Below are 27,921 nucleotides of genomic sequence, written 5' to 3' on the forward strand. Positions count from 1 at the left end.
TCTTTTGCGGAGAGCACTGCGCTGGGCTGGGCTGCTGTGCGGTGAGTGTTAGGCACCTCTGTAGTTCTCTGGGTTTGGGTTTAGCGAACCGGGTCTTATAACAGTCCTGATTTTGGGGATCGTTACTGTTTGAAAAAGCCGTTTTCAGCAGCAGCGTTCGTGCTGGCTGCACTTGCACGTGCGGTTGGCGGGACGTGGCCCCGGAGGCCGAGCGCGCCCCGGGCCTGGACCATAACCGGCCGGCGCGTGCCGAGACCCGGGGGCTGCTGCCGCGCGCGCCTGGACGCCGAGTGCGCCGGCCCCTGCCCACCCTCCGCTGCTGCCCCTGAAGCCCGTGTTCTCTGCCTTCAAGGTGACTCGTCGGCCGCAGCTGGGTGCAGGACGTTTTATTCATGCAGGATTCGATTTTTTCTGAAAATGGCTGCTCTATTACGCTGCCACTTGCCTTAGGACTGCAGATAAAGCTTACTGTCCGTGTCGACTTAACGTGTCTTGGGCAGTGTGTTTCTCACCTGGGGAGGTTTCTGGATAAGTTCCGGTTACCTGCGTTCTTCACTGGCACCTGATTGCTGATAGATCTTGGACCTGTAACTTCGCTGATAATTAATGGGAATCCAGAATAATTTCCTACATAGGGTGTCATTCAGCTACCAGCTGAATTAAACTGCTTTCTCGTGCAATGTACCGTGTACTGTAACCAACGTGGATACCCCGGGAGGTCGCTCTCCCGGGCTCTGTCCAGGTGGCGAACGGGAGCACAGGGCACTGCCCCATGATGTATAGTCCCTTTCCACGACGTTGGAGATAAAGCTGGGCCCTGAGTCCGCGCCTGCATATTCCTACAGCTTCTCAGAGTCCTCTGGACCATGACTGAGGAGACAAACCATGCAGGAAACAACTTCAGCACAGTCTGGATTTAGGTTGATGCAAACAAAATTTGGGATTCATCGGTTTTGGATAGCTGGGTTTAAGTCCTTATCTTGTTTTTGCAGGGCTGTGCAAGATACCAAATACCCTGACTTGGAGGTAAGTAAATGCTTTAGGATTGTTTGTCGGTATTTTGAATAAGATTTCATTGTGAGTTCAGTCTTATGAAAACACTTATATTGTTAAATACACCCAGATATGGATTTGGCTGCTATTCTGTGGGCATGTCTGTAGTTAGATTTATGCTCGAGTTTGAGGAGGCTGGGTTTTATAGAGTAACACTGCTAAAATAGAGCTTTTACTAGTATGACCATATGGGGAGAAATTATTCTTAAATAGTCTGTTAAGTACCATAACAATAACTCTTTGCTAATTGCCTGGCTGCAGTGATATGGGTTATATAAATCTTAATTGCCCGTGGTGGGGGATGGCAAATGTGATGGTGATCAGGGATGTTTGATGTTTGTTAATGCACTTTAGCTGGGTGTTCCAACGTGGATACCCCGGGAGGTCGCTCTCCGGGGCTCTGTCCAGGTGGCGAACGGGAGCACAGGGCACTGCCCCATGATGTATAGTCCCTTTCCACGACGTTGGAGATAAAGCTGGGCTCTAGTCTGCGCCTGCATATTCCTACAGCTTCTCAGAGTCCGCTGGACTATGACTGAGGAGACAAACCATGCAGGAAACATCTAATGTACTAAAATTTTTACGTTTAAGAAAGATTGTAAATAGAATCCTAATCTTCCTGGGGTTTTTTTGGTTTTTGTTTCCATTTAGGAGAGAAGAGGAACCTCACGTTTCAGTTTGCTCTTAATGCTTGTGGATGCTGCTTTATTTGGCAGGTAGAATTGACTTGGGAGATTAAAAGATCAGCAACATTAGACTCCTAAGACTATATCAGAGTGGAATGGGTTAGAACTGCATTAGCCACAGAACCACACCTTTCCCTCTAGATTAGTAGAACGTTCTATTCCTCCTGTGCCCCTTGAAATGTTTAAGGACTTCAAGAAGACCCTTGGTAAGTAGAGTCTATTTATAGTACTTCCACCTGAGAGGCCCAGAGACACTTTCAGAGTACTGATGGGGTAAAAAGTTGTGCATGACGACATATGTTAGTTTTTGCCTTTCTCAGTGGTTTTTTTAAGCTGCATTAATAGAAAATGTGTCCATGAAATTCTTAGCTGCCTTGTATTAAGAACATCTGCCAGTTTCTTATGTATATGAATTACAATAAAGATTACTGTGTACAGTTTTGTGGTTTCTTTGTGTGTGGAGATGTATGGCATAAGTCAAAGTGTTGAACTGCTTTTCAAGATTCTGATTGGTTTCTATTTCCTGGATAAACAGTATGTTGATTCCTAGTTCATTAAATTGGGAACAGGTAGATTTCCATTATAAATGTTAGATCTATTTCTGTGTCCAAGTGGTGCTTTAGCCTGGTAAAAAGCCGGACCAACCTACAAGTGATGTGAGATAGAGTCACAATGGAAGTGTTGTCATTCCCCCCTGTGCAGGGTGCTAACATTAAAAGGAGGTCTTAAGACCCTGAAGGATGGGAGTTAGCGGGAAACCATCTAGAAGGTACTCTTATATCCCTAGTGGGACTAAATGGACGAGGGGGAGGTGGAGCAGTCCAATTAAGCCATCAGGGACAAATTTCTGTCTGGGCGTGGGTTTTGGGGTGATGTATATTGGGGCCACAGTATGAGAATGGGCTAGTTCTACTCTAGCCACAAATGTGAAGCAGCACCTGGGAGAGGATTGGGTTCCAAGGAGTAGTGTTGAAATTATTAATACTATATGCATTTGGCATGTTAATCACACTTCAGGTTGTTGGTCTAGCCTACTTTGGGAAAACCCAAGAACAGAAAAGGCAAATGGCCCAAAGCTATCTCCAAAGAATGGAAACTGCTGCCAGGTCCTGTTGACCTTTCTATTCCTATGATCAGTGTTTTCTTTCTCTTGGTGTCATTTCCACATGTCTTTGGAGAGGAGCTCAAGTAAAATGAGTAGTGTTGGCTTTTTCCCTATGATCAGAAAGTTTATAATTTCCAAGGAAATCTTAAGGATTGAGCTGGTTATCTAAAGCTGGGCAGAAAGGAACATGCATTTGTCTTCCCAATTATCTAAATTAGCTGAAACAAAGCTCTCAGCAGGTGCTCTGTCATGACCCCTTTGCTAAATAAGCTTGCAAGGAACTTGCCTATAGACATTTTTCTGAACAGGCTCTTAGGATCCTTTTTTTTTTTTTTTTTTGGCATTTTTTTTTTATTTATTTTGTTTTGTTTGTTTTGCCGGATCGAACCGGCGCCGCAGAGGTCGCTGGCAGCTTTGCAACCCAGCGCTCAACCTCTGTGCCACCGGGGAGGCCCAGGATCCTTTTTTTTTTTTAACCCTATGTGTGCCAACATACCCATTGCCAAACTTGGAGTGAGACTGACTGGGTTTGAATTTTTTTTTAAAGATTTATTTATACAAGCACTGGGTACAGTCAGAAGCGCGGGAGGGTGAGGGAATTCACCTGAGCAGAGAGCAGAACAGGCAGACAAGATGAAGTACATTGCTGAGGGGAGCAGCGGGCCGCAGCCCAGCACTCAACGGCTGTGCCACCAGAGAGGCCCTGGGTTTGAATCTTGATAGTACTAACTTGCTGTTGATGTGATCTTGGCAAGCCACTTTGTATTTAAATTCCTCAGCCAGAGAAATGAGTTAGAAAAAATTAGCTATGGTGGGGTTGTAATGAGAATATTTGTGGAAAGTTATAGTCTCATAAGTATATTGAGTTTATCTGGCTTTTCAAACGGGATTGGTTTCCAATAAATTTTTTTGTCGGATGAATAGTTTGAAGCTATCTCTACTACTAAAGCAGGGTTTTCTCATTCAACCACCCTAACTCTCTGGGGGGAAAAAAGGGATTTTGAAGGATTAGTAACTTGTCCAAAATGACTCTTAAATAGCAGAACTAGGATTTGAACTTTATTCCAAAATCATGTGAAATACTAATTGAATTAGAAAGTGGTAAGATTACTAGATGCGTATTTCATTATTCCACACCCCTCTGTGAAGGAGATTCTCTGCCCAGTTTGCACATGAGTAAACAAGTTGGAGTTCAATGTGTCCAAGTTACATAAAAGTGGTTGAGCATGGGTCTGAGCAAGACAATGGACTACAGAATCTCTGCTTCACCTACTTCCTGTCACCTCAAATTGAGGTGATAGCAATACCATTTCTGCCAGGTTTAAGCTACAGAACTTTTTTATGAAGCTAATGTAACCACTACTCCATAAAACAGTTGTAATGAATTATAAACGTGTGGCTTTATTTGATTGGGAAATACTGAAGCAGGGATGAGTAGTTTCCTGGGGTGCAAGAGCCCCTGGCATTGATTTCCTCTCACCCCTTTCCAGTGGATGGAACCCACATCTTTATGATAGTACTTGACATTTGATAAGAATTTACCATGCATTATGCATTCTTTAATCCTTACAACAGCCCAATACAGTGTAGGGTCTTTGATTAAATCCATTCTAGAAAAGGAAGACAAAGATTCTCTTACCTATCCAGGGTCACAGGGTGGATTTTGAAGATCTGCATCTCTATAGAGTCTGAAAAGTTTGCTTTATTTTTCTATTTACTTAATCAAGTAGTAGCTACCAATTACAGTTACATGTTTTTTCAATACCTTACAAGTGTTGGCACAGTTAGCATAACTTCATCAAATAACTAGTTAATCAAATTGGGTCCCAGTGACTAAATTCACATCTTCATTGCTTGAGTGGTCAGGAACTTTTATTTTTTGTGTGCTTTAGTTTTTAGTTCTTGTTTATATCTCCAAATACGAAAGAGCTGAGAGGCTCCTGCTGACCCAACAAAGAAATTAACAGCAAACAGATTCCAATTTTTTGGAGTAATTACAAGAGAGTATCTTGACCAAATAAACCCTGTAGCCATCAAAACAGCAGATTGAGCCGTGCTAAGTTTTTCTGCAGGTCTGGCCAAGTCAGCCAATCCAGCGCACACTAATCCCCATTTCATAACTGGAGCCCAGAAAAAAACGGTTCTGGGACCTGCTGGGTGGTTGTAAAATGGTCTCAATTTCTCTGGTAGCAAGAGCTCCACTTTATCCAGGACTTGGTGGTAGGTGGCCCTCAGGCCTCGGGAGCCACCAGCAGTTGACATCTTCACAAATGACAGTTCGTGGGCAGCAAGTGGGAGGGTGGCCGTGTCCTTGTCCCTGATTGGCAATGAAAAGCAGCTTGTCACTTTCCCCAGTCACAGCACCTTCCGTCCCCTCCCTTAGGGTACCCTTCCATTCAGCCTCCCCACTGTGAGCTGCCCAAGGGCCCAGGCTGAGAGAAAGCTGAGCTGGCTAGAGCTTTTAAATTTGTTGAGATTTTTCTATATCCCAGAATATGGTCTATCTTGGTACATGTTTCATGTGCACTTGGAAAGGACGTGTATTTTAAAGAAAGCAAGGTGAATGTGAAGAAGGGTATTCCATAAATGTCAATCAACAAATTAGTTGAATGTGTTATACTATCTACTTGCTGGTTTCTGCCTGCTTGTTCCATCAACGATTAAGAGTAGGATATTGAGGGCCTCCCCGGTGGCACGGCAGTTGAGCGCTGGGTTGCGAAGCTGCCTGCAGCCTCTTTAGCGCGGGTTGGATCCCCAGCCGCTCCCCAGCCACCAGAGGAGGGTCCCACATGGTGCACAGACCTCTCCTGCGCCCGCTGCTCCCCCTCAGCAGTGTACTTTGGTCCTTCTGCCTGCTCTGCTCCCAGCTCTGGCTCTGGTGAATTCTCTCACCCTCCCGCGCTTCTGACTTTACCCAGTGCTTGTATAAATAAATAAATCTTTAAAAAAAAAAAAGTAGGATATTGATATCTTCCATTTGTCTATTAAAAGTTCTGTCAGTTTTTGCTATGTATTTTGAAGCTCTGTTCATAGCATATATGTTTAGGATAGTGCATTTTGATGATTCCTTTGTCATAAAATTACCATCATTTCAATGACACTCTAAAATCTACTTTGGGGCCTCCCCGGTGGCGCAGCGGTTGAGCGCTGGGTTGCGAAGCTGCCTGCGGCCTATGCAGCGCCGGTTCGATCCCCGGCCACAGGGCGAGGGTCCCGCATGGCGCATAGACCTCTCCTGCCGCCCGCTGCTCCCCTCAGCAGTGTACTTCGGTCCTTCTGCCTGCTCTGCTCCCTGCTCTGGCTCTGGTGAATTCTCTCGCCCTCCCGCGCTTCTGACTGTACCCAGTGCTTGTATAAATAAATAAATAAATAAATCTTTAAAAAAAAAAAATAAATAAAATAAAATCTACTTTGCTATTAAATTAGCCAGTGCAACTTTCTTTTGACTGTTAACACAGAATGTCTTTTTTTTTTTTTTAAGATTTATTTATTTACGCATATAAGAGCTGGGGTACAGGCTAGAGATGCGGGGGCGGGGGTGGGGGGAGGTGAGAGGATTCACCAGAGACAGAGTGGGGAGTGGAACACGCAGACTGACTGAAATACACTGCTGAGGGGAGCAGTGGGCGAGCCAGGAGAGGTCTGTCTCACCATGTGGTTTCTCCCTGGCCAGCTGCAGAGGCTGTGGATTGCTTCATAGTGCGGTGCTTAACCCCTTGCACCACCAGGGAGGCCCTAACACAGAATGTCTTTTTCTACCTTTTTACTTTTAACCTATTTGTGTGTTTCTTGTAGGCAGTGTGTAGTTGGTTTTGCTTTTTTTTTATTATGACAACATCTGCCTTTTAGAATGTTTAGACCATATTTATTTTTAATTAATGTGCTTAGCTTTGCATCTTCTTGGGTTTTGTTTCATCTGTTCTTTGTTCCTTTTGCCCTCTCTTTTCTGTGCTTTTTAAAAATTTAGTCTTTTTTATTCAATCTATTTTCCTTGTTGGCTTACTAGCCATAACTATTTTGTGATTGCTTTAGAATTTATACCTTATCAGAGTCTATATTTAACTGATATTTTGTCATCTCACTTATGAGAACCCCATATTCTTTGTTATAGTTGTCATACAATATCTATATACATTATAACATCCACAATACATTATTTTTGCTTAAATAGGCAGTTGTCATTTTTGAAGGGTTTAAAAAGAAAAAAAACATAGATATTTACTCATATAGTTACATTTCCAGACCTCTTCATCCCTTTATGTAGAACCATATTTTTATCTGGTACCATTTTCATTCTGCCCAAAGGTCTTCCTTTAACATTACCTTTATTGGGCCTCCATGGTGGCGCAGAGGGTTGAGCGCAGCACTGGGATGCGTCCGCAGCCTCTGCGGTGCAGGTTCGATTCCTGGCCGGCCAGGGAGAGTCCCACATGGCGCAGCAGACCTCTCCTGTCTCGCCCACTGCTCTCCTCAGCAGTGTATTCCATCAGTCTGCCTGTTCTTTTTTTTTTTTTTTTTAAATATTTATTTATTTATTTATTTATTTATTTATTTATTTATTTATTTATACAAGCACTGGGTACAGTCAGAAGCGCAGGAGGGTGAGAGAATTCACCAGAGTCAGAGCGGGGAGCAGAGCAGGCAGAAGGACCGAAGTACACTGCTGAGGGGAGCAGCGGGCAGCAGGAGAGGTCTGCGCGCCGAATCCTCTCACCCTCCCGCGACACTGGACTGTACCCCAGCTCTTGTAGAAATAAAAATAAATCTTTTTAAAAAAATTTCTTTTATTGTAGGCCTACTGGTAATGAATTCTTTCAGCTTGTGTGTGTTCAGAAAGAATCTTAGTTTCACCATTTTTTTTTCCAACATTTTTTGAAGGATACTTTTGCTGGCTATACCTTACTAGTTACATTTTTTTTTTAAGATTTATTTATTTATACAAGAACTGTGGTATAGGTCAGAGGTGCAGGAGGGTGAGAGAATTCACCAGAGACAGAGCAGAGAGCAGAACAGGCAGACGGAACAAAGACACTGCTGAGGGGAGCAGCAGGTGAGGCAGGAGAGGTCAGCCACGCCAAGTGGGTTTCTCCCTGGATGGGTGGGAATCGAACCTGCCCTGCAGACAGCTCTGTGCCACCAGGGAGTCCCTTTACTGGTTATAATTTCATTGGAGTCCTTTAGAGATATTATTACTTCATTCTCTTCTTGTTTGCACTGTATCCTTGTTTTGTTCCACTGTGGATAACATGTTGCATTGTATCTTCGTCTTATTCTTGTCTACATGAAAATGACTTTTTATGACTGCTTTTTAAGATTGCCTGTCATTGGTTTTTTTTTTTTTTTTTTTTTAATTTTCTAGAGGCATGTCTTATTTATCTATTTGTTTGTTTGTTTGTTTGGTTTATACATGCACTGGGTACAGTCAGAAGCCGGGAGGGCGAGAGAATTCACCAGAGCCAGAGCCGGGAGTAGAGCAGGCAGAAGGACCGAAGTACACTGCTGAGGGGAGCAGCGGGCGGCAGGAGAGGTCTGCGCGCCATGTGGGACCCTCCTTCGGTGGCCGGGGAGCAGCCGGGGACCGAACTGGCGCCGCAGAGGCCGCGGGCAGCTTCGCAACCCAGCGCTCAACCGCTGCGCTACCTGGGAGGCCCTGCTTTTTAAGATTGCCTGTCATTGGTTTTAAGTGATTTGATTTTAATGTGCTGCATTTCTTGTGCTTGAGCTTAATGGAGTTTGTATTAGGTTTCTCCGGGAAAACAAACCCAATAGGATAAATGTGGATAGATGGCTGGATGGAAGGATGGAAGGTAGATGGAAGGACAGAAAGAGATAGATAGTTTAAGAAACTGCTGATTCAGGTAGTTGAAGAGCTGGTGAGTATGAAATCTGTAGGGCAGGTAAGCAGGCTGGTAATTCTAGCAGAAATTGACATTGCAGTCTTGAAGCCCAAATCCTTCTCTTGAGGACTTCAACTGATTGGATAAAGCCCATCCATCCTAGAGGGTAATCTGTTTTCTCACAGTGTACAGATTAAAAGGTTATAATATCTTTAAAAAGCAAAACAAAACAAAACAGCTTTCCAGCAACATGTAGACTGGTGTTAGGCCAAATAACTGGTTCCATAGCCTAGTCATGTTGACACATAAAATTAACCATTGCAGGCGTGTAGGTTTATAGTTTGGACACTTTTTAACCATTATTTCTACATATATTTTCTGTCCCCACCTCCTCCTCTTTTTCAGGATCTCCAATTACCAATGCATTAGGCCACTTACAGTTATTTCATAGCTCAATTATGCTCTTTACATTTTTTTTAAATTTCTTTTTCTGTCATTTTGATAGATTCTATTGCTATCAAGTTCAAGTGTTGCCATCAATTTCACCATTTCTTCTGCAATATCCAATCTACTGTTAATCACAGCCAGTGTATTTGTCATCTTAGATATTGTTGAGAAGTTCAGTGAGTCATTTTACATTTTTCCTGTCTACTTAAACTTTTGATTTTATGTACTACATGCATAACTTTTTTTTTTTTTTTTTTTATAGAGGCATGTTTTTCTTTCTTTCTTTCTTTCTTTCTTTCTTTGTTTTCGTTTATACATGCACTGGGTACAGTCAGAAGCGCGGGAGGGTGAGAGAATTCACCAGAGCCAGAGCGGGGAGCAGAGCAGGCAGAAGGACCGAAGTACACTGCTGAGGGGAGCAGCGGGCGGCAGGAGAGGTCTGCGCGCCATGTGGGACCCTCCTCCGGTGGCCTGGGAGCAGCCGGGGATCGAACCGGCGCCACAGAGGCTGCGGGCAGCTTCGCAAGCCAGCGCTCAACCGCTGCGCCACCGGGGAGGCCCCATGCATAACTTTTTTTTTTTTAACTTTTTTTTTAAATTTTTTTTATAGAGGCATGTTTTTATTTATTTATTATTTATTTGTTTGTTTGTTTTTGTTTATACATGCACTGGGTACAGTCAGAAGCACGGGAGGGTGAGAGAATTCACCAGAGCCAGAGCGGGGAGCAGAGCAGGCAGAAGGACCGAAGTATACTGCTGAGGGGAGCAGCGGGCGGCAGGAGATGTCTGCTCGCCATGTGGGACCCTCCTCCGGCGGCCGGGGAGCAGCCGGGGATCGAACCGGCGCCGCAGAGGCCGCGGGCAGCTTCGCAACCCAGCGCTCAACCGCTGCGCCACCGGGGAGGCCCTACATGCATAATTTTTAATGTCCTTCACTTTTATCATCTGTACATTCTGGATCAGATTTAACTGATTGCTCTACTTACTATGGCTCATGTCCAATAAATAAGATAAAATAATGATAGAGTGAAAAAATTAAAATCAATAATTGGATTCTGAGAAGAAAAAGATTAAGTGGGACCAAGGGAGGTGTCATAGTTTTGGTGACTGAATTGGGCTTTATTTGTTTTTAAAGATTTTATTTATTCATGCATGTAAGAGCTGGGGTACAGCCAGAGATGAGGGGGTAAGAGGGTTTACCAGAGACAGAGTAGGGAACAGAACATGCAGACTGATGGAAATACACTGCTGAAGGGAGCAGCGGCCAAGACAGGAGAGGTCTGCTGTGCCATTTGGGTCACCTCCCTGGCCGGGATCAAACTTGTGCTGCAGTGGCTGCGGATTGCTTCATAGTGCTGTGTCTTAGCCCCTTGCGCCACCAGGGAGGCCCCTGAATTGGGCTTTAAATATATCAAGATTTCAGTGCAGGGCTTCCCTGGTGGCACCAGGGGTTAAGCACAGCACTGTGAAGCTATCCAAAGCCTCTGCAGCATGAGTTCAATCCTGGCCAGCCAGGGAGCTACCCATGTGATGCAGCAGACCTCTCCTGCCTTGCCTGCTGCTCCCCTCAGCAGAGTACTTCGGTCAGTCTGCCTGTTCTGTTCCCCATTTTGTCTCTGGTGAATCCTCTCACCACTCGCACCTCTGGCCTGTACCCCAGTTCTTGTATGCATAAATAAATCTTTAAAAAACAAATTCAGTGCAGTTAGGATAGAAGGCACCTGGTAGGAAGAACAGTCCAAATGAAAGTGAGAAGGTAGGAATGAACATAGGTACCTTCAGACAACAGTGCAGAGACTGAGAGGGAAATGGGAAATCAACGGCTTGGGGCTTGCAGTCTCAAGTCCAAGCATAGCACTAACGAAATATCTGAATCTTAAAAAATTTCTAAGCAAAGTCTCACAGCCATGATTGAGGGAAACTAGCTGGGGTAAGTGGAGTGAAATGCAGGTGAAGGGTTAAGGAACAAGAACAGAAGCCAGGAGAGTGGTGCTTTAGTCCCGAGGGAAGAAATAGCAACATGAAGAGGAGAGAAGAAACAATCAAAAGAAGTTAGGGTTTGAACCTGTACTTATCTGAGAATTTTAACCCTGGCTGGAAGAATAAAGCTGGGGGAGAGTCTAGGTCCACGGGAAATGAGTTTTATTTTCTATGTCAGGGCTTCACTTTGATTTAGAGAGAAGCTAGAACTTTGGTCAGAGGGCAGACCCAGACCCTATGGGCTGCCCTCTCAGTTAAAGGATGATGGCTCAGCCTGAACAAGCAAAGGTCTAGTCCCCTTCCACCATCTGTATGCTGACCCTAAAAAACTGGCTTAATCTCTTTGAATCCAATTTTTCTCTTTTTTTCAATTGTCATGAGGTTTCTGTGAGGAATAGAATTAGTTGACATGGATGGACATGTTTCTATACTTAACTAAGCAAGGGTTTTTACAAAATCGGTGATAATAATCATTTTTATAATTATATCAAGCCATGTGAATGACTAAGATCTTGGAGGAAGACAGCAGAGAGAGATCAGAGATACCAGAATTAAAACTTGGAGAAATGTCACAGAATATCATCCAAAAAAGGAGTCAGTGATGGAGGCGGAGGTAAATTTGGACAGGTAAGAAATCCTGAAAATGGGGAGTGTTTGGAGTGAGTCCTGCTAGTAGAAGAAAATGATTTGGCAAATAATCCTTAAAAGTGTCCATCTACAGTTCAGGTATAACAAAGTCTCAGAATCAATATGAAATGGAGAAAATACCCTTCCGCAGAGGTCACAGACCTGATTGGGGAACCCCCCAGACACAATCAAATGGCCTGAGAGGTCACCTGAGGAAACCCCTGGAATCCTAAACATCTGTTTGGATCCATCCTGAAAAATGAGTGTGTGAACGACAGAGGGTAGTCTGCTGGTACCTTCTTCCAATCTCCAGCTTCCAACCCTCTGTCACACCTTCTTGCTCCCTCCTACTCTGGCTTCCCTTCCCCTCAAGTCCATCTTCCAGTTTGCTCTAGAAACAAAATCTGATCCTTTCATTCCCCCTGTTCACAACCCTTCATAGTATCCTGTGGCCTCAGGACAGACACACAAGACCCTGCGTCTATGGTCTGACTCTCCCCTCCAGCCTCTGCTCCCGCCAGACCTTGGCCGACTCACATCGCTCAAGGACTGCATCTCCTAGCATGCCCTGCACTCTTAGATTTAATTTGGAGAGCCTTTCTCAAGTTCCAGGCTGAGCCAGATGCCTCTGTGGCTAACCTTACCACAGCCCTGTGTGTTTTCCATAGTCTGTTTTCTCATCTTTCCCTGTCGGAAGCTTTCTTGAGGGCAGGGAAGATAAGTATATTTTCATCGTACAGCCCCTCCCACAACAGATTTTCCCCCAACAGACCCTGGCTTCAGGTGGTCTTCCTGGTTGTCAACCCGCTTGTCCGGATCTGGGGGTCTCTGACACACACACCTGGCGGACCTCGCTCAGGGTGGAGAGCGCGCCCGGAGCTCCCGGGTCTGAAGCGTCACTTGCACTTCCCGGGGACGTCGCCAGGGGTCGCCGGGCTCTTTGTTTTCCTTTCGGGCCGGGGTCGAGGCCGGAGGCCCGCAGAGCGCATGCTCTGGGCCAGTTCGCGGCCGGCGGGCGGGAGGAGGAGTTCCTCGTCGCCGACCCGCACGGAGGTAGGTCGCGGCGGTTCCCGGCGGCGGGTCCCGGCGGAGGGAGGCGCGCGGGGCGGCCGCGGCGGGCGCGGGGCCGGGCCGTGGCGAGCGGGGGCGGTTAACTGCGCGCGCCCCGCGCGGCGCGGCCCCACGTGAAGCCGGCGCCTGAGGCGCGCGTGCGGGCGCGCGTGTCCCGGGCCCCGCGGGGCGCCCGGCGCCGGCCCGGCCCCGCCTCGCCGGAGCGAGGGCCGCGCGGCCCCTCCGCCGCCGCCGCGCCGCTCACGCCGGGCCCGCGGCGCCGGCGGGCGGGAGATTCAAACGGCCTGAGCGCGGCCGGCCGGGGGGCGCGGCCGCAGCGACCTCGCCGGCCCGGGGGGCGCCACCGCGCGCCCCGCCGGCAGGGGCCGGCCGCCCAGGCGGGGCTGCGCTTCCGGAGCGGGGAAGGTGGTTTTGTCCAGCAGGCGTCTGGGGAAAGGTTGGCCAGGCCGGGGAGAGCCCGGGCCGGCGGAGGCTGCCTTCCGCGGCTCCGGGGCAGCGGCTGGGGGTCGACCGCGGGGGAGGAAGTCGCCGCGGCAGCAGGCGCCCGGGCTGCCGACCCCCGGCAGAGGCGCCCCGCGAACTCCGCAGACGCATCTGTCAACGGCTGATTCCCGGGCCGGCGGCTCCGAGCTGCGCCTCCAGGGCCCTGTGAGGAGAGGGGCCCGCGTGGCTCCCGATCGCCTCGGGCAGACCCGGGCGCGCCACAGCGGAAGGCCACTGAGTGCGCCCAGGCGCCCAGGGAGCCCGGGGATGCCCCCCGCGTCGGGCGTCACATAGTTGAGGTGTTGGAACCAAGTGTGTAGTCACTTCAGTTGAGTGCGTGGAGCTTTACTGTGACTCTGGGGAGGCCACCCAGTCCTGCCCGGGAGGGTCAGGAATGGCTTTGCAGGTGAGGTGACTCTTGAACAAGCGCTTTCTGAAGAAAGACTAGAGTTACTGAGGCCGACTGGGGAGGGGTTGGGGGCTTGGCTGATCCAGGCAGGGGGGCACAGGTGTTGTGATACAAAAGGCGACGTGGTAGAGCCGGGGCTGGATCTTGCAGTGAGAACACTGCGTGGGATGGAGGTGGCGGGGAGGCTTCACCCAAAAAGGGCCTCCAGAGTGGAATTTGGAAAGATGCATTAGTTGACATCTCAAGAGCGGAGATCCTGTTCAGTTTTGCACTTTCCTAGTTGGGTACCCTTGGGCCTGCCACCAAATCTCTTTGAGCCTTAGTTTCCTTACCTGTAAAATGAAGGTAAGAGGCAAGAGGTGAGAAGTACCAATATCCCGTGATTTCCATGACTCAGTGGTTCTGAAATCTGCTGGAAGCTCCCGCCCCTCCCTACCCCACAGAGAGAGTAAATACACATAGGCCCAGGCACAACCCTGTACCCCAGGGGGACACCCAGCCAGGGGCCCTGGGAGGAAGTATACCAGCCCCGCCAGGCACAGCACAGGAGTTTAGCAGAGGTTTGTTGACAGAGGGTCCCCTCTCCCTTCCCTCTTGGGAGCCCTTTTCACAAAGAGATCATTCAACCTATGAGTCTGGCAGACAAGCTTCTGCCTCCTGACATGGTGGAGGCTGGAGGGGGGGGGTTGTTGCTGAGACAGCTGCTGTAGTCAGAGAGGCTCTATCTCCCTTTGCAGAAATGAGACTGGTGAGGTCACAGCAGGAACACATGGCCCCTGGCTGGCTGTCTGGTCTGCCTTCAGGAAACTGAGGCCCAGGCTGAAGGAGAAGGGAGAAACTCTGACCCTGGTGGGGAGTGGTTAGGAAACAGGATTTCATGTCACCTTGTGTGACCTGAGGGGACTTCCTCTGAGCCTCAACTTTCTTTTCTGTAAAATAGGATGATGACACCTCAGTGGGCAGGCATGAGCATTTTAGGAGAGGCTGGGGCACCATTGGTGCCTGTCAGTGAAAGTTAACTATCCAACTGAATTATTTGTGACTGTGTCCCTTTGTCTCACCTCAGTTCTTTGAGGTGGGAGCTGTGTTTATCTGTCTGAGGGTGAGGGGGCAGGAACAATAGCCTGGACATGCACTGTGTGGTTGAGCAGTCACACCCAGAGCAGCTACAGAAGACTGGTTTGTACACTAGAGGACATACAGGTGAATAGAGGGTGCAGGGCTCCACCTTTGCAAAGGTGCCCTGTCATCCATTCACTGCCCCACCTCCAGGATTGCTCAGACAGCATGTTGTAACGCCAGAGTCTTCCATTTGAGAAAGGTTCTAAGACTCAGAGAGAACTCGGGCCTCTGAAGGCAGAGCTTTCTCCACCATGGCCCTGTGTTGTGTGTAAGCATCATCCTTCCCGTTATCTTTCAGTGGCTCTACCTCCTGGCCCTCAGGCCCTGTTACCTTAGTCTTCCCTCTCTGGGTCTCACCATCTTTTCCCTCAGCTGGCTGCTGCCCTCTGCCTCTTGTGTTTGCCCAAGCCCCTTGGGGAGTCCTGCCAAGGCTGCCGTGACTCCCAGTAAGCAACCTGGCCTTTTTCTCTTTTTTTAATCAATCAGCTATACCTGGATTCTTTTCCTGACTCTACTGCCTGTGTCAACCTGGACGAGTACTTTGACTTCTTATACCTCAGTTCCCTCCGCTGGGAAATAGGAGTGACAGTGCCACCTTCAGCTTGTTAGAAGAAAAAGTCACAAGGAGTGACCAGTGCCCCAAAAAGGTTCATATTTTACAGAGTAGATTGGTGTGGCGGATTGACATGTAAATTCATTACCATCCAAAACTCTGTGCTAGTTCCTCTGGAAGAGAACGGTTCATTTAGGATGGGGGAAGAGATCAAAGAAAATGTATGAGTGGGGGTGGCTCTGAAATGTGAGTAGAGGTGTGGGTAGGGGTGGGAAAGTATAGAAATGCACAGTGGTGTAGAGAAAACTGTAAGCAGTCAAGGGCTGTATAAGACATGGCAGGGTATGACAGATGAGGGGAGGGGTGAGGCCAAAAGTACCGTTACCTTTTGGTAAAGGTACCTAAAGGGTGTGGTACCAGCTCTGGTGTCTGACCACTTGTCTTGATTTCCTGTTCTGGTCCTGGGTAAGATAGGTCACCTTTCTAGCCTGTTTCTCTCCTCGTAGTGGGATCAGTGTGGCTAGCTTGCAGTGAGAAACCCCAAGATGTCATCCAAAATGCAGGTGGTTGAGGCACTGGTTCCAGTCTATAACAACACACTTTCATTGTTTTTAGTGCCCCATGATACCAGTCACCTCATATTTATTTTTGTGTCCACCCCAGGCCTTCCCCAGGGCCAACCCTGCATCAGCCCTCATGTGCCTATGTAATTGTTTTTCATTTAACTTTTTGTGAGTTCTTTTCTATGTTTTCCCTCCACAGCACAGCAGACTACTGCAGATCACTCTGATGGTCTGTAGGGAGATTAGTCTTTAGCAGGATAGGGCCCTGAACACAGTGAAATGATTGCCAGCCTGGTCAGGCATGCTAGCTGTCTACCAGGGACACATGTTATATCCCACACCCCTTAGCCCATCCAGGTCTTCCTCTGAAACATCCCTTCCCTGATGAGGCCCAAGCACCTCAGACTTAATGAATACACCTGGTAAAATGGAGCTTGAGGCCTGTCCTATCTGTCCCATGGTGTTCTCCATCTTACTAACAGAACTATTTCATTCATCTAGTCACTTAAGCCAAAGCCTAGGAGTTCTTGTGTTTGGCCAAGCCTCCCCAGAATCTCCTGGATTTTTTAGGATGCAAAAGTCATTCTGGAGTCCTCCCTCTCCCTTACTCCCCACATCTACTCCACTGGCAAATTAAATTGATCTATTTTGTCTACTTTTCTCTGTTACTTCAGGCCAAGGCAAGTCAGTATCATCTCATTTGGATGCCTGCTGTAGCATCCTTCTAATCCACTCCATTTTCTATCAGTAGGCAGAACAAGCACTTAAAAGTGCAAATGGTATTCAGATTCTTTCAATAAACAGATTTGTTTAAAAAAAAAAAAAAAGTGCAAATGGTAGAGACATTCTTCTTAAGACTTTTCTGCCTTTTTTCTACAGGGCCTCGTCTGATCTAGCCCGTTAGGCCCTTTGCTCTCCAGCTGCAGCATGCTGGCCTCTCCAGGTTCCTCCCCAAACACTTCCCACTGTTTGCTGGAGTGCTTTTATCCTGGTCATCCCCTGCTCACACTTAAGGTCTTAGCTGAACTGTCACCTCTATGACCAGTCTCTTCCCCATCCCAATTGTTTTCTTTTGGTTGTGGTGGTGGTGATGGTGGTAAAATAGTCATAACATAAGTGTTAACATTTTAACCTTAATTGTGTTAAAACATTCTAATTGTCATGCAACCAAAGTTGTTCTCTTACCACGACACTGCCTTAACCCTCTCACAGCACCATCTGTAATATTTCTGCCTCTTTTTTTTTTTCTTTCCCACTAGATTGTAAGCCCCGTGAGAACAGTATCTGTTGCTATACCTGGTCCAAAGCCAAACGAAGGTAACAGGCACTCAGTACACAAATATATTTGTGGAATGAATGAATAGTCTGCCCTGTGTTGAGTACTTAGAGTGTGTTTGGCACTACAAAGTGCTTTACAGACATTTCCTTCAGTCTCTGTGGCAACCCTGAGAAGTAGTCTTGGCATCCCCCCTGACAGATGTGGATACCGCTCAGGGAAGTGAGGGCTGCTGGCCACCCGTGGTCACAAAGCAGGAGATAGGGCCTCTCTAGTGGCCTAGAGATTTAGTCTCAGAGCTATCACCGCTGCATGGCACAGCAGACCTCTCCTGTCTTGCCCACTGCTCCTCTCAGCAGTGTATTTCAGTCGAACTGCATGTTCTGCTCCCTACTCTGTCTCTGGTGAATCCTCTCACCCCACCCCTGTACCTCTGGCCTACACTGCAGTTCTACAAATAAATAAATCTTAAAAAAAAAGAAGCAGCAGCAGCAGCAGGGGCTAATAAGCCACTGCTCTGGCAGGTGAATCCAATTCCCTTTAACCCCAAAGAGTGTATTATAGTGTGGGAAGAGGGATCTCCAAGAGGCAGGTTGGAAGGGAGGAGTCCCACCCTAGGAAGATAAAAGTTTAGCCCAGAACTGTCCCCTCATCAGAATCACCTTGGTCAGTCACAACCTATAGCATCTCAGACAGCAGAGGCTCAGCCTACATGGCTGTCCCTTGGCCACTTTCCCATCTTTAGTGCTTTGTTCTCCTCCCTCTGGATAGTCAGCAGAATGTGGGGAGGCAGTGCTGGTTAGGCACACACCTGAGCCAAAAAAGGGCTCTTGGAGTTCTTGTGTTGTTTGTAGGTTGGGTAAAGTCTCCCTCATCTGTAAACTGAAGGAAAGATGGTTAGATTAGATTGCAGGGCCGTGCTGAACATCACCTGGGGCAGGGCCTAGCCTTTATAACATCAGTGCAGTATTGATTTGTTGATCACTAACTATGCAACTACTATACAGTATTAGCTCTTAATATTACACATCAAAAGGTCTAGGTTCTATTACTCTTGTTTTACTGAGGAGGAAAATGAATCCTGAAGAGATTAAAGAAATGTGCCCAGGGTCAGACAGTTAAAAAGTAGCTGAGCCCAGATTCTAGCTTCCAGGCTGTGCTGCATGCTATACTAATTCTGCATCCGAGTAGTTCCAGAGCCCTGACCGCAGTCATCCATTCTAGTGTAAACTCCAGAGTTTGGGCACCCCAGGCTTTGACAGCCTTTTTTTTTTTTTTTAAAGATTTGTTGATGCATAGAAGAACTGGGGTGCAGGGCAGTGAGAGGATTGAGGAGACAGTGGGAAATACACTGCTGAGGGGAGCAGCAGGCAAGTCAGGAGAGATCTGCTGTGACGTGTGGGTCACCTCCCTGGCCAGGGCTGCAGTGGCTACCCATAGCTTGATAGTGCTGAGACTTAACCCCTTGAGCCTCCAAGGAGGCCTTCTTCCACACATTTTTCTACATGTATGTGTGTGTTGGAAATAAGAAGGTGAGCTGTTTTTCACTTGGTAATGGTGAACATCTTCCCATTCAATAAATCTCTGAAAGTATCAATTTTTTTTTTCTTTTTTTTTTAAATTTATTTATTTATACAAGCACTGGGTACAGTCAGAAGCACGGGAGGGTGAGAGAATTTACCAGAGCCAGAGCGGGGAGCAGAGCAGGCAGAAGGATCGAAGTACACTGCTGAGGGGAGCAGCGGGCGGCAGGAGAGGTCTGGCGCCATGCGGGACCCTCCTCCGGTGGCCGGGGAGCAGCTGGGGATCGAACCAGCGCCGCGGAGGCTTAACGGCAGCTTTGCAACCCAGCGCTCAACCGCTGAGCCACCGGGGAGGCCCTATCAATTTTTTTTTTAAAGATCTAATTTATTTATACAAGAGCCCGGAAATAGTCCAGATGCTTGGGAGGGTGAGAGGATTCACCAGAGACAGAGCGGGGAACAGAACAGGCAGACTGACTGAAATACACTGCTGAGGGGAGCAGCGGGCGAGACAGGAGAGGTCTGCTCACCATGTGGGTTGCTCCAGGGCCGGCCAGAGGCTGCAGACAGCTTCACAGCGCTGCGCTCAATCACCTGCGCCACGAGGGAGGCCCTGAAAGTATCATTTTTAAGGGCTTCATATTCCTGTCATGCCTATACCAATCTCCTCCTGTTGAGCTCACGGGTTGCTTCACTTTTGGTTGTTTTTTTTAATGTTATGAAGATTACAGTAAAGAATATATAATCTTTGCATATATCCACTCTGTTCTTGGGATAAATTCTGAAAAATTCCTCTCACCTTTTTTTAAAATACAGTTTTTGGTAAATATTGTCTAATTAGAACAGGAAAATGATTGCCACTTGTGACTTGGAATATTTTGTCTGGGTTTTTCAGGATAGAAAGATGCCACCCAAGCGCATAGCTAAGAAAAGGTCACCCCCAGAAGATGCTCTCCCCAAAAGCAAGAAGGTGAAGAGTAAGTTGGCCTTGGCCTTTATACTGGGTATGGGTGGTTTGTAGGAGCCCCCAGAATCTGGGGCTGGGTTTCTTCCTCCCTGGCATTTAAGCTGAGGAGCCTGGAATTCCAGGGAACCATCCTAACTGGAGGGTCTCCCATATAGCTCATTTAACCCCACCCTCTGAGGATCTCAAAGGGACAGAGACTTGTCTAAAGGCACTCAGACAGCACTAGACCTAGGGCTTTGCCCCAGGCAGTAATGCATTATGATTAGGACCTTTGACTTCTAGGCTTGGGTTCCAGTCCTGGCTCTGCCACTTTCTAGCTGTGTAGCTTTGGGCAAGTCACTTAACCTCACTGAGCTTGGACTACTCTATTCATAAAATGGATTTGAGAGTAGCACCAGCCTTCCTGAGCTATTATGAGGATTAAATGAGATAGTGTCCTGGCAGCATCTGAGGGAGGTGGCTGTGGTTTCCTCTCTCCTGGGACTCTGGAGGGGCATAAGGAAGACAGTGATCCACCCTTAATTTGAGAGCATGGAGTGTGGATCCACACTCAGACAGTGTCTGTCTTTTGCAGACCCTCGTAACCAGGCAGCAAGGGCCGTTGTCTCCCGCCACGTTCCAGGCGCCAGCTCCTGCCAAGGTGCCTGCAGGCCTAGCCCTCCTCACCAGAAAACCTGACCAGGTGGCTCCCTGCCCAGTGTACCCTCTGTGCAGCTGCAGAGGCCCTGGCAGCCATGCCACCACCCCCAGTGGAGGGGCTGGATGCCACTGACTGTCCCAGAGCACCGGCAGCTGCCACTGGCCAGCAGATGCCCCTGTGCCGCATACCCAGTACCTCCATGCCAATTACAGCTCTGCCGCCACTTTTTCAGTTGCCTGTCCCCAGACAGGAGCAGAAGGGGCCGTTTTCCTCTATGAACGTGTCCAGAAGTTAAATCACAGTCTGAGGATAAGAGCCAGGGGCTCTGCTCTGACTCATGTAGTTCTTTGGTTTCAGTGCAGACTCTGCGGCTTATTTGCTCTGTGGCCCTGGAAAGGTTACTTAATGTCCCTGAGACTCCCTTTCCTATAAAACAAGATCCAAATAGTGCCTAATTTGGGCACTACAAAGCAATTTAACTTTAGTAGAATGAGCAATCAGGAATGGTAGACACTATCTGAGCCCACAGCGTTGACCAAGCTCCTGACAGAACTTCATCAGGAAACCATCTTGTGTCCTCACTATATTCCCCTCCCACCCAGATTCACCTCACAATGTAGAGTGTCTCCTTGTTCCCATTTCCTTTCTCACATTAATCACGTGCTCACTTTTAAATCTTTCATGATCCTCATTTCACATATCAGGAAACTTAGGCTCCAAAAGGTTATACTAATGGTCTGTGGCAGAGCCGGGACTTGAACCCGGGTCATGTGATCCCAGAGCCGATGCAGTGACTCTCCACTCTCCCATCATCCTACACACTCAGGGACTGTCTTCTTCACCCCTCAGTCTCACATAGGTCCCACAGCACAGAACCAGGCTTGGTGCTGACACTGGGCCAGGGCGACGTGGGCCAGCTGGGGCTGGGCGAGAATGTGATGGAGAGGAAGAAGCCAGCCCTGGTCCCCATTCCGGAGGACGTTGTGCAGGCCGAGGCTGGGGGCATGCACACTGTGTGTCTAAGCAAAAGTGGCCAGGTAGGTTGGGTGGGTGGCATAGGATTGGACAAGCCCTGGGCTGGGGGGGTTGGGATGGGACTTTTGAGCCACACACATATCTCTGTGGAGATGGAGCTGGCTAACCAAGCAGGGTGTGGCCTAGATATGAATGGACTGTGAGGCGAGACCTTGCACTGATGGGGATATCCTGGGCACAGGTCTACTCCTTCGGCTGCAATGATGATGGTGCCCTGGGAAGGGACACATCAGTGGAGGGCTCAGAGATGGTCCCTGGAAAAGTGGAACTGCAAGAGAAGGTGATACAGGTGTCAGCAGGAGACAGTCACACAGCAGCCCTCACTGAGGATGGTCGTGTCTTCCTCTGGGGTTCCTTTCGGGTAAGACTGGGGCTCCTCTCTTTGGAAAGTGCATGAGACTTAGCAGGCAGAATTAATTGCTGGGGCCCCAAAGATAACCCATCTCTGAGCCCCCATGGTCTTGATTTCCAGTGGAAATCAAGGCCCAGAGGCAGAGATCAGGCCCAAATCTAGGTCTCTGGCTGCTTCTTCCAAGCCTGTCAACACCACCATCTGTTTCCTCAAATCTGATGTTATGGAGTGTGTGTCTTGGCAAGGGGGTAAGCCAATATGCTTTTGGGTTGAGGCTGATGCAGGAGACTCACTTGCTGTCCTTACCCATCTCCCTATCTCCCTACCTTCAACATACCCCCCCTTTCCCACCTTCATCTGTACTTTTTTTGGGGGATGGCAGGAAAGGGCAGGAAGGGGAACTGTCACATCAGAAATTCCATGAGGGAAATGAATTTTTTTTTAAAGATTTATTCATACAAGAGCTGAGGTACAGGCCAGAGGTGTGGGGGTGGTAAGAGGATTCACCAGAGACAGAGTGGGGAGCAGAACAGGCAGATTGACTGAAATACACTGCTGAGGGGAGCAGCGGGCGAGTCAGGAGAGGTCTGCCGTGACATGTGGGTAGCTCTCTGGCTGGGGATCGAACTCGTGCTGCAGTATGCACCTAGGTTCATAGATTGCGTCTTAACCCCCTGCACCACCAGGGAAGCCCGAATTTTTTTTTTAATATTTATTTATTCATACAAGAACTGGGGTCTAGACCAGAGGTGTGGGGTTGAAAGGATTCACCACAGACAGAGTGGGGAGGATCTATTGAAATACACTGCCAAGGGAAGCAGTGGGCAAGACAGGAAGGTCTGCTGTGTCATGTGGGTCACCTCCCTGACTGCTGCAGTGGCTGTGGATAGCTTCACAGTGCTGAAATTTAACCCCTTGTGCCAACAGGGAGGCCATAAAATATTTTTACGGAGCATTTCAAATACATAAAAGTAATGAACCCCCATTTATTCAACCCAGCAATTATCAGCTTGTAGCCAACTTGTTTGCACTCTCCTACCTACCATCCACTCCCCCTCCTGTTATTTTAAAACAAATAAAAGGCATGTATGACTGTGTTTATAAGTATTTCAGTATGTGGCCTGGCTATTGGCCATATCTCCATCTGGCACCAGTGCCCTTTTCCAGCTCTGTGGTTGTCTGTAAGCCTGCACTTGGCTGATAGGTTCTCTACCCCTCCCTTCCAGGACAATAATGGTGTGATTGGGCTCTTGGAGCCCATGAAGAAGAGCATGGTGCCCGTCCAGGTGCAGCTGGGTATGCCTGTGGTGAAAGTGGCCTCAGGTGAGACTGGGGGTACTCTGGGCAGGAATTAAGGGAACCTTGTTCTGGGGCCAACCCAGCCTGGGCCTTACCTACAAGCCCTGCATCCCCTGCCTTCCTCTCACCCTCAGGCAACGACCACTTGGTGATGCTGACAGCTGATGGCGACCTCTACACTTTGGGCTGCGGGGAGCAGGGCCAGCTGGGCCGTGTGCCTGCGTTATTTGCCAATCGTGGTGGCCGGCAGGGCCTTGGTAGGTGGCTTAGGTCCTTCCGGCAGGCAACTTGGCAAGCCACCCCCCATGTAAAAGTCAAAGAAAAGCAGGAGGAGTTGTCTGTTCAGGCTTGTGTCAGAGGGACCTGCGGTGGTTAAGAATTCACTCTAGAGCCACGCTACTCTGGTTTTGCATCTTGGTTCTACCCCTACTAGCTGTGGACATAGTTTCTTCGTCTCCAAACCTACCTCACTGGGTTGTTGTGAAGTTAACATAGAAGGTGTTAATAATAGGAGAATGTGTGGCACCTGGTAAGTTCCAGGTAAATGTTACCTCTTACGGCTTTGGAATTTGAGGCACTTGTTTCTTGGCGTCAGTTTCCTCTCATGTAAAATAGGGAGAGGAGTTCCTGCTTAGCCTTCCTTTGAGGCCTTTAATAGTGAAGGAGAACCAGATTCAGGGCAGAGAGAGGCCATGTGTGTTTGCCGCTGACCCTGACCTCTTCTCTGCCTGCAGAACGACTCCTGGTTCCCAAATGTGTGATTCTGAAATCCAGGGGAAGTGGGGGTCACGTGAGATTCCAGGATGCCTTCTGTGGTGCCTACTTGACCTTTGCCATCTCTCGTGAAGGCCACGTCTATGGCTTTGGCCTCTCCAACTACCATCAGCTTGGTGAGTCCCGAGCCCAGCATCAGGCATAGCCCAGTAACACCTGGGTTCCAAGCCTGGCTTTACCCTTCACTTGTTTTGCACCCTTGGTGGGACCACCTAACCCCTCAGAGCCAGTTTGTCATCTGTAAAGTGAGAATATAAATACCCTGGCTGGGCCTCACTGTGGGAGGGCATGAAGGAGGGCAGGTCCTTGGACAACTGTACCCATGACAGCTCTATCTTGCCCTTCCCTCCAGGAACCTCAGGCACAGAACCTTGCTTTGTACCCCAGAACCTGACGTCCTTCAAGAACTCCACCAAATCTTGGGTGGGCTTCTCTGGTGGCCAGCACCACACCGTCTGCATGGATTCAGAAGGTAGGACCTCTAGGTCCTCCTCTGGATGGGGGATGGAATGTTCCTTGCACACAAGCCTAGCCAGACTAGTAGTGAGACCATGGTCCTTGGAATCTGGCCCTGCTCCAAGGATGGGCCTTAATCAACCCAGTACTCCACAGTCCTGGCATTTTCCAAATATGAGTTCTATGGAACTGTTTTCCCAGGCCTCCCCCCAAACTGGGAAGAGACACTACAGGCCTCCTTACCACCAGGACATGGGAACAAACTCTCAGAGTTACGGGGACTCACCTGGCCTACCTGGAGCACACTCTGCATCTCCCCATCTTTCTCCCTCTTCTCACAGGAAAAGCATACAGCCTGGGCCGGGCTGAGTATGGTCGGCTAGGCCTCGGGGAGGGTGCTGAGGAGAAGAGCATACCAACCCTCATCTCCAGGCTACCTGCCGTCTCCTCAGTGGCTTGCGGGGCCTCTGTGGGGTATGCAGTGACCAAGGATGGTGAGTGGGGCTGCCCAGTCTTTCTAATGGGGGGCTTGGGGAAGCTGTGAATTTTTTTTCTAAAGATTTATTTATGCATACAAGAACTGGGGTGTAGGCCAGAGGTGCAGGGGTGGGGGGCGGTGAGAGAATTCACCTGAGACAGAGTGGGGAGCAGGTCAGGTGGATCTACTGAAATGCACTGCTGAGGGGAGCAGCGGGCAAGTCAGGAAAGGTCTGCTACACTATATGGGTAGCTCCCTGGCCAGGGATCGAACTCATGCTGCAGTGGCTATGGATAGCTTCATAGTGCTGAGACTTAACCCCTTGCGCCACCAGGGAGGCCCAGGGGTCGTGATTCTCACCAAACTCCCTAGCAGCCTCTGGTGTCATCAGATGGAGCTGAGAGGCAGAGAGCAGTGATTCTGATGACGTTGCTTTTCCTGACTCTCAGAGGTTCTAACTTTGATGGACTTAAAATGAGTAAACAGGGCCTCCCCGGTGGCGCAGTCGTTGAGCGCTGGGTTGCGAAGCTGCCCACAGCCTCTGCGGCGCTGGTTCGATCCCCGGCTGCTCCCCGGCCACCAGAGGAGGGTCCCACATGGCACGCAGACCTATCCTGCCGCCCGCTGCTCCCCTCAGCAGTGTACTTAGGTCCGTCTGCCTGCTATGCTCCCCGCTCTGGCTCTGGTGAATTCTCTCGCCCTCCCGCGCTTCTGACTGTACCCAGTGCATGTACAAACAAATAAATAAATAAAATAAAAAAAAAAAAAAAACATGCCTCTAATAAAATAAATAAATAAATAAAACCTAAGCTATAAAAAAAAAATAAATAAATAAAATGAGTAAACAAATGATTTTAATAAAGGTGGTTCTGTGGAAAGGGGAGGGTATGTTATTGAGGTTCAGTCAGGCAATACAACTTGAAGTCTTATCTCCAGACTCTAGTTCTTTGCTTTCCACCATGGTGACCTCTTTATTTACAATCTGCTATGTACCAGCTTCCCAGGAAGCTGTACTTAGAATTTTTAGGGAAAAAAAAAAAAGACTCAGTAGCATGAGAAGTCTGGACCTGGTGGATATGCTTGATCTCAGGTGATCTCCTGAGATAGTGGGGCTTGCACAAACCTTGAAGGTGGTCCTTTATAAGCAAAGAGCTTTCCAGGCATAGAAGCATCTAGAGTTGTCTCAAAGGCGACTTGTCTTAGTAATGGAGGGTGGTGTAGGGGCCTGGGGAATGGTAGTCACATAGGGCTTTGAATGCCTTGCTTACAAGCAGCGAGAGGTGTTTGGCAGTGTGTAAGGACTGTGGTTTCTGGTTGACGAAGCTCTTTTTTCCCCATCATCTCCTTGAATTAGCTTCCCTGAACTCCCAGAACCTGGGACATTACCAGGCTGCTACAGGCCATGATGAAAATTTACAAATCTCTGTGTCCCCGGCTTTTTTTTTTTTTTTTTTTTTAAGGTTTATTTATGCATACAAGAGCTGGGGTGCAGGCCGGAGATGCGGGGAGGTGAGAGGATTCACCAGAGACAGAGTGGGGAGCAGAATAGGCACACTGACTGAAATACACTGCTGAGGGGACTAGCAGGCTAGACGGAGAGGTCTGCTGTGCCATGTGGGTCACCTCCCTGGTGAAGGATGGAACTCATGCTGTAGTGGCTGCGGATAGCTTCATAGTGCTGCATCTTAACCCCTGGCTCCACCAGGGAGGCCCCAGAGGCTTCTTAATAGTCTGGAAGGTGGGGCTTGGGATCCTGGAGACAGTTGCACCCGTTTCTCTCCCTTGCAGGTCGTGTTTTTGCCTGGGGAATGGGCACCAACTATCAGCTGGGCACCGGGCAGGAAGAGGATGCCTGGAGCCCAGTAGAGATGACTGGCAAGCAACTGGAGAACCGCGTGGTCTTATCTGTGTCCAGTGGGGGCCAGCATACAGTCTTGTTAGTCAAGGACAAGGAACTGAGCTGATGAAGCCTCTGAGGGCCTGGCCCGCCCATCCTCCCTCCCGAAACAGGAAAGCCATGAGGACTACAGATTCCAGCAGGCTTCCCCAAACCCTGAGTACTCTGTCATCTCCTGCCTTTTTCCCATCAGCAGAACAGAATCCTTTTCCTCTTTTTCTTCCTCCTTTCTGGAGTCATCCTGGGACCTGCAGGATGAAGGTGGGGCGGGGGCCAGGGGCATTGACACAATATAAGGATAGGGGGCTTTGCCTGAAGGAACATTGCTCAGCTCAGAGCTATGTGATTACCCCTTTCTCCCTTATCCATCACCCATGGTCCTGGCTGACCCTGGTTTTACCTACCAAAAACCAAAACTTCCTCCCCTGGGGGTTAGGTGCCCACACTGCGAAGTTGGAGCTCCATCAAGCTCAGTACTGTAGTCATGTGCCACTCTTCCTGTCCTTCAGAGTCCACAGGCAAAGGGTAGTCATCAGTCAGACCCAGCTGTCATGGACCGATGCCTGGAGGAACTGGAGAAGGGGCAAGGCTACTCAGCTGTGGCCACCCCAAGCCAAATAGTTGACCCTCAACAGGTGTGCATGGGGCAAAAACAAAACAAAGTCCACTTAATCAAGAAAGAAGCCAATCTGCCTTTTTCCCAGAAGCACAAAGCATTCTGCCTTTCAGGCATTGCCTGTTCTTCCACCCTTGCAACCTGCTCAACTTCAAGGACCCCGGATCTGGAAAAGAAGCTTTGCCTGCAGGGCAGGACGTGGGGGGGGGGGGCGAGGGTGGAGGGCTTTATAAACAAATTTATAGCAATATTGAGAGTGAAAGGGGGAAGACTAGAGTTTGGGAGAGGCTGGTCCCCAGAAAAGGAAGTGGTAGCTTGTACAGTGGCTGAGAAAATAGAAAACAGTTTTGATTTTCTTTTTTAATGTAAGAAAAAGGATGGGGAGAATGGAACCTTTTAACACTTTTAATAAATTTAGAGTTTTATAAAACAGGCCACTTGTTTTCTACATGCTCCCTGCTTTTTTTAAGGGAGCATCTGCTATGTTGGGAAGGACAGAATAAACCCTTCCTGTGGACCTAGTCAAAGCTAGGACCTAAGTGATGTCGAGATGTGTCGGTGTGTGCCAATCAGCTGTTGATAGTGACTGCTCCATACAAATCAAAGAGAAGAGATTAGATTGATTTTTTTTCCTACTTATTTATGTATCACAAATCACTGGGTTTTAAATTA

The 27,921-nt window shown here is 48.5% G+C and overlaps 2 protein-coding genes and 2 non-coding genes across 11 annotated transcripts; 3 read left to right on the plus strand and 1 right to left on the minus strand.

The window, feature by feature from the left end:
- On the plus strand, window positions 1–27,459 carry RCC1 (regulator of chromosome condensation 1). 7 transcript variants are annotated; one of them, XM_054690993.1, is made up of 15 exons: window positions 1–41; window positions 993–2,508; window positions 11,601–11,735; window positions 15,307–15,467; window positions 17,196–17,253; window positions 19,631–19,712; window positions 20,277–20,342; window positions 21,192–21,379; window positions 21,559–21,738; window positions 22,956–23,052; window positions 23,163–23,285; window positions 23,763–23,918; window positions 24,155–24,274; window positions 24,600–24,752; window positions 26,525–27,459. In XM_054690993.1, the coding sequence occupies exons 6-15, from the start codon at window positions 19,640–19,642 to the stop codon at window positions 26,698–26,700; spliced, it is 1,332 nt and encodes a 443-aa protein (XP_054546968.1). In that variant the 5' UTR covers window positions 1–41; window positions 993–2,508; window positions 11,601–11,735; window positions 15,307–15,467; window positions 17,196–17,253; window positions 19,631–19,639; the 3' UTR covers window positions 26,701–27,459. The 7 variants fall into 7 exon arrangements, with proteins under 7 accessions (XP_054546968.1, XP_037354426.1, XP_037354424.1 ...); XM_037498529.2 differs by lacking the exon at window positions 15,307–15,467 and having other exon boundaries at window positions 993–1,026; window positions 1,705–2,508; XM_037498533.2 differs by lacking the exons at window positions 1–41; window positions 993–2,508; window positions 11,601–11,735 and adding an exon at window positions 13,522–13,695.
- On the plus strand, window positions 698–900 carry LOC119237327 (small nucleolar RNA SNORA73 family). Its single transcript, XR_005123266.1, has one exon. It is a non-coding gene; the product is annotated as a small nucleolar RNA SNORA73 family (small nucleolar RNA).
- LOC119237328 (small nucleolar RNA SNORA73 family) lies at window positions 1,417–1,618 on the plus strand. The gene has a single exon (XR_005123267.1). It is a non-coding gene; the product is annotated as a small nucleolar RNA SNORA73 family (small nucleolar RNA).
- Window positions 3,919–12,799, minus strand: LOC119235292 (mitochondrial pyruvate carrier 2-like). 2 transcript variants are annotated; one of them, XM_037498536.2, is made up of 2 exons: window positions 12,577–12,799; window positions 3,919–5,161 (listed from the first exon to the last, which is right to left on the minus strand). In XM_037498536.2, exon 2 carries the CDS (start codon window positions 5,104–5,106, stop codon window positions 4,717–4,719), a length of 390 nt encoding a protein of 129 aa, XP_037354433.1. In that variant the 5' UTR covers window positions 5,107–5,161; window positions 12,577–12,799; the 3' UTR covers window positions 3,919–4,716. The 2 variants fall into 2 exon arrangements, with proteins under 2 accessions (XP_037354433.1, XP_037354432.1); XM_037498535.2 differs by having other exon boundaries at window positions 3,920–5,161; window positions 12,508–12,799.
- Window positions 27,460–27,921: the final 462 nt, after the last annotated feature.

Source organism: Talpa occidentalis, unplaced genomic scaffold (assembly GCF_014898055.3).
Source record: "Talpa occidentalis isolate TD23 unplaced genomic scaffold, MPIMG_talOcc4v2.1 talOcc4.9, whole genome shotgun sequence".
Taxonomy (NCBI): domain Eukaryota; kingdom Metazoa; phylum Chordata; class Mammalia; order Eulipotyphla; family Talpidae; genus Talpa; species Talpa occidentalis.

Coding starts and splice junctions, on each gene's coding strand:
- LOC119235292 (XM_037498536.2), bottom strand. CDS start 5,106: ATGTCAACTGCTGGTGGCTCCCGAGGCCTGAGGGCCACCTACCACCAA.
- RCC1 (XM_037498527.2), top strand. CDS start 12,723: ATGCTCTGGGCCAGTTCGCGGCCGGCGGGCGGGAGGAGGAGTTCCTCG. Junction 21,739..22,955: donor TCCTCTGGGGTTCCTTTCGG/GTAAGACTGGGG, acceptor CCTCCCTTCCAG/GACAATAATGGTGTGATTGG. Junction 24,753..26,524: donor GTATGCAGTGACCAAGGATG/GTGAGTGGGGCT, acceptor TCTCCCTTGCAG/GTCGTGTTTTTGCCTGGGGA.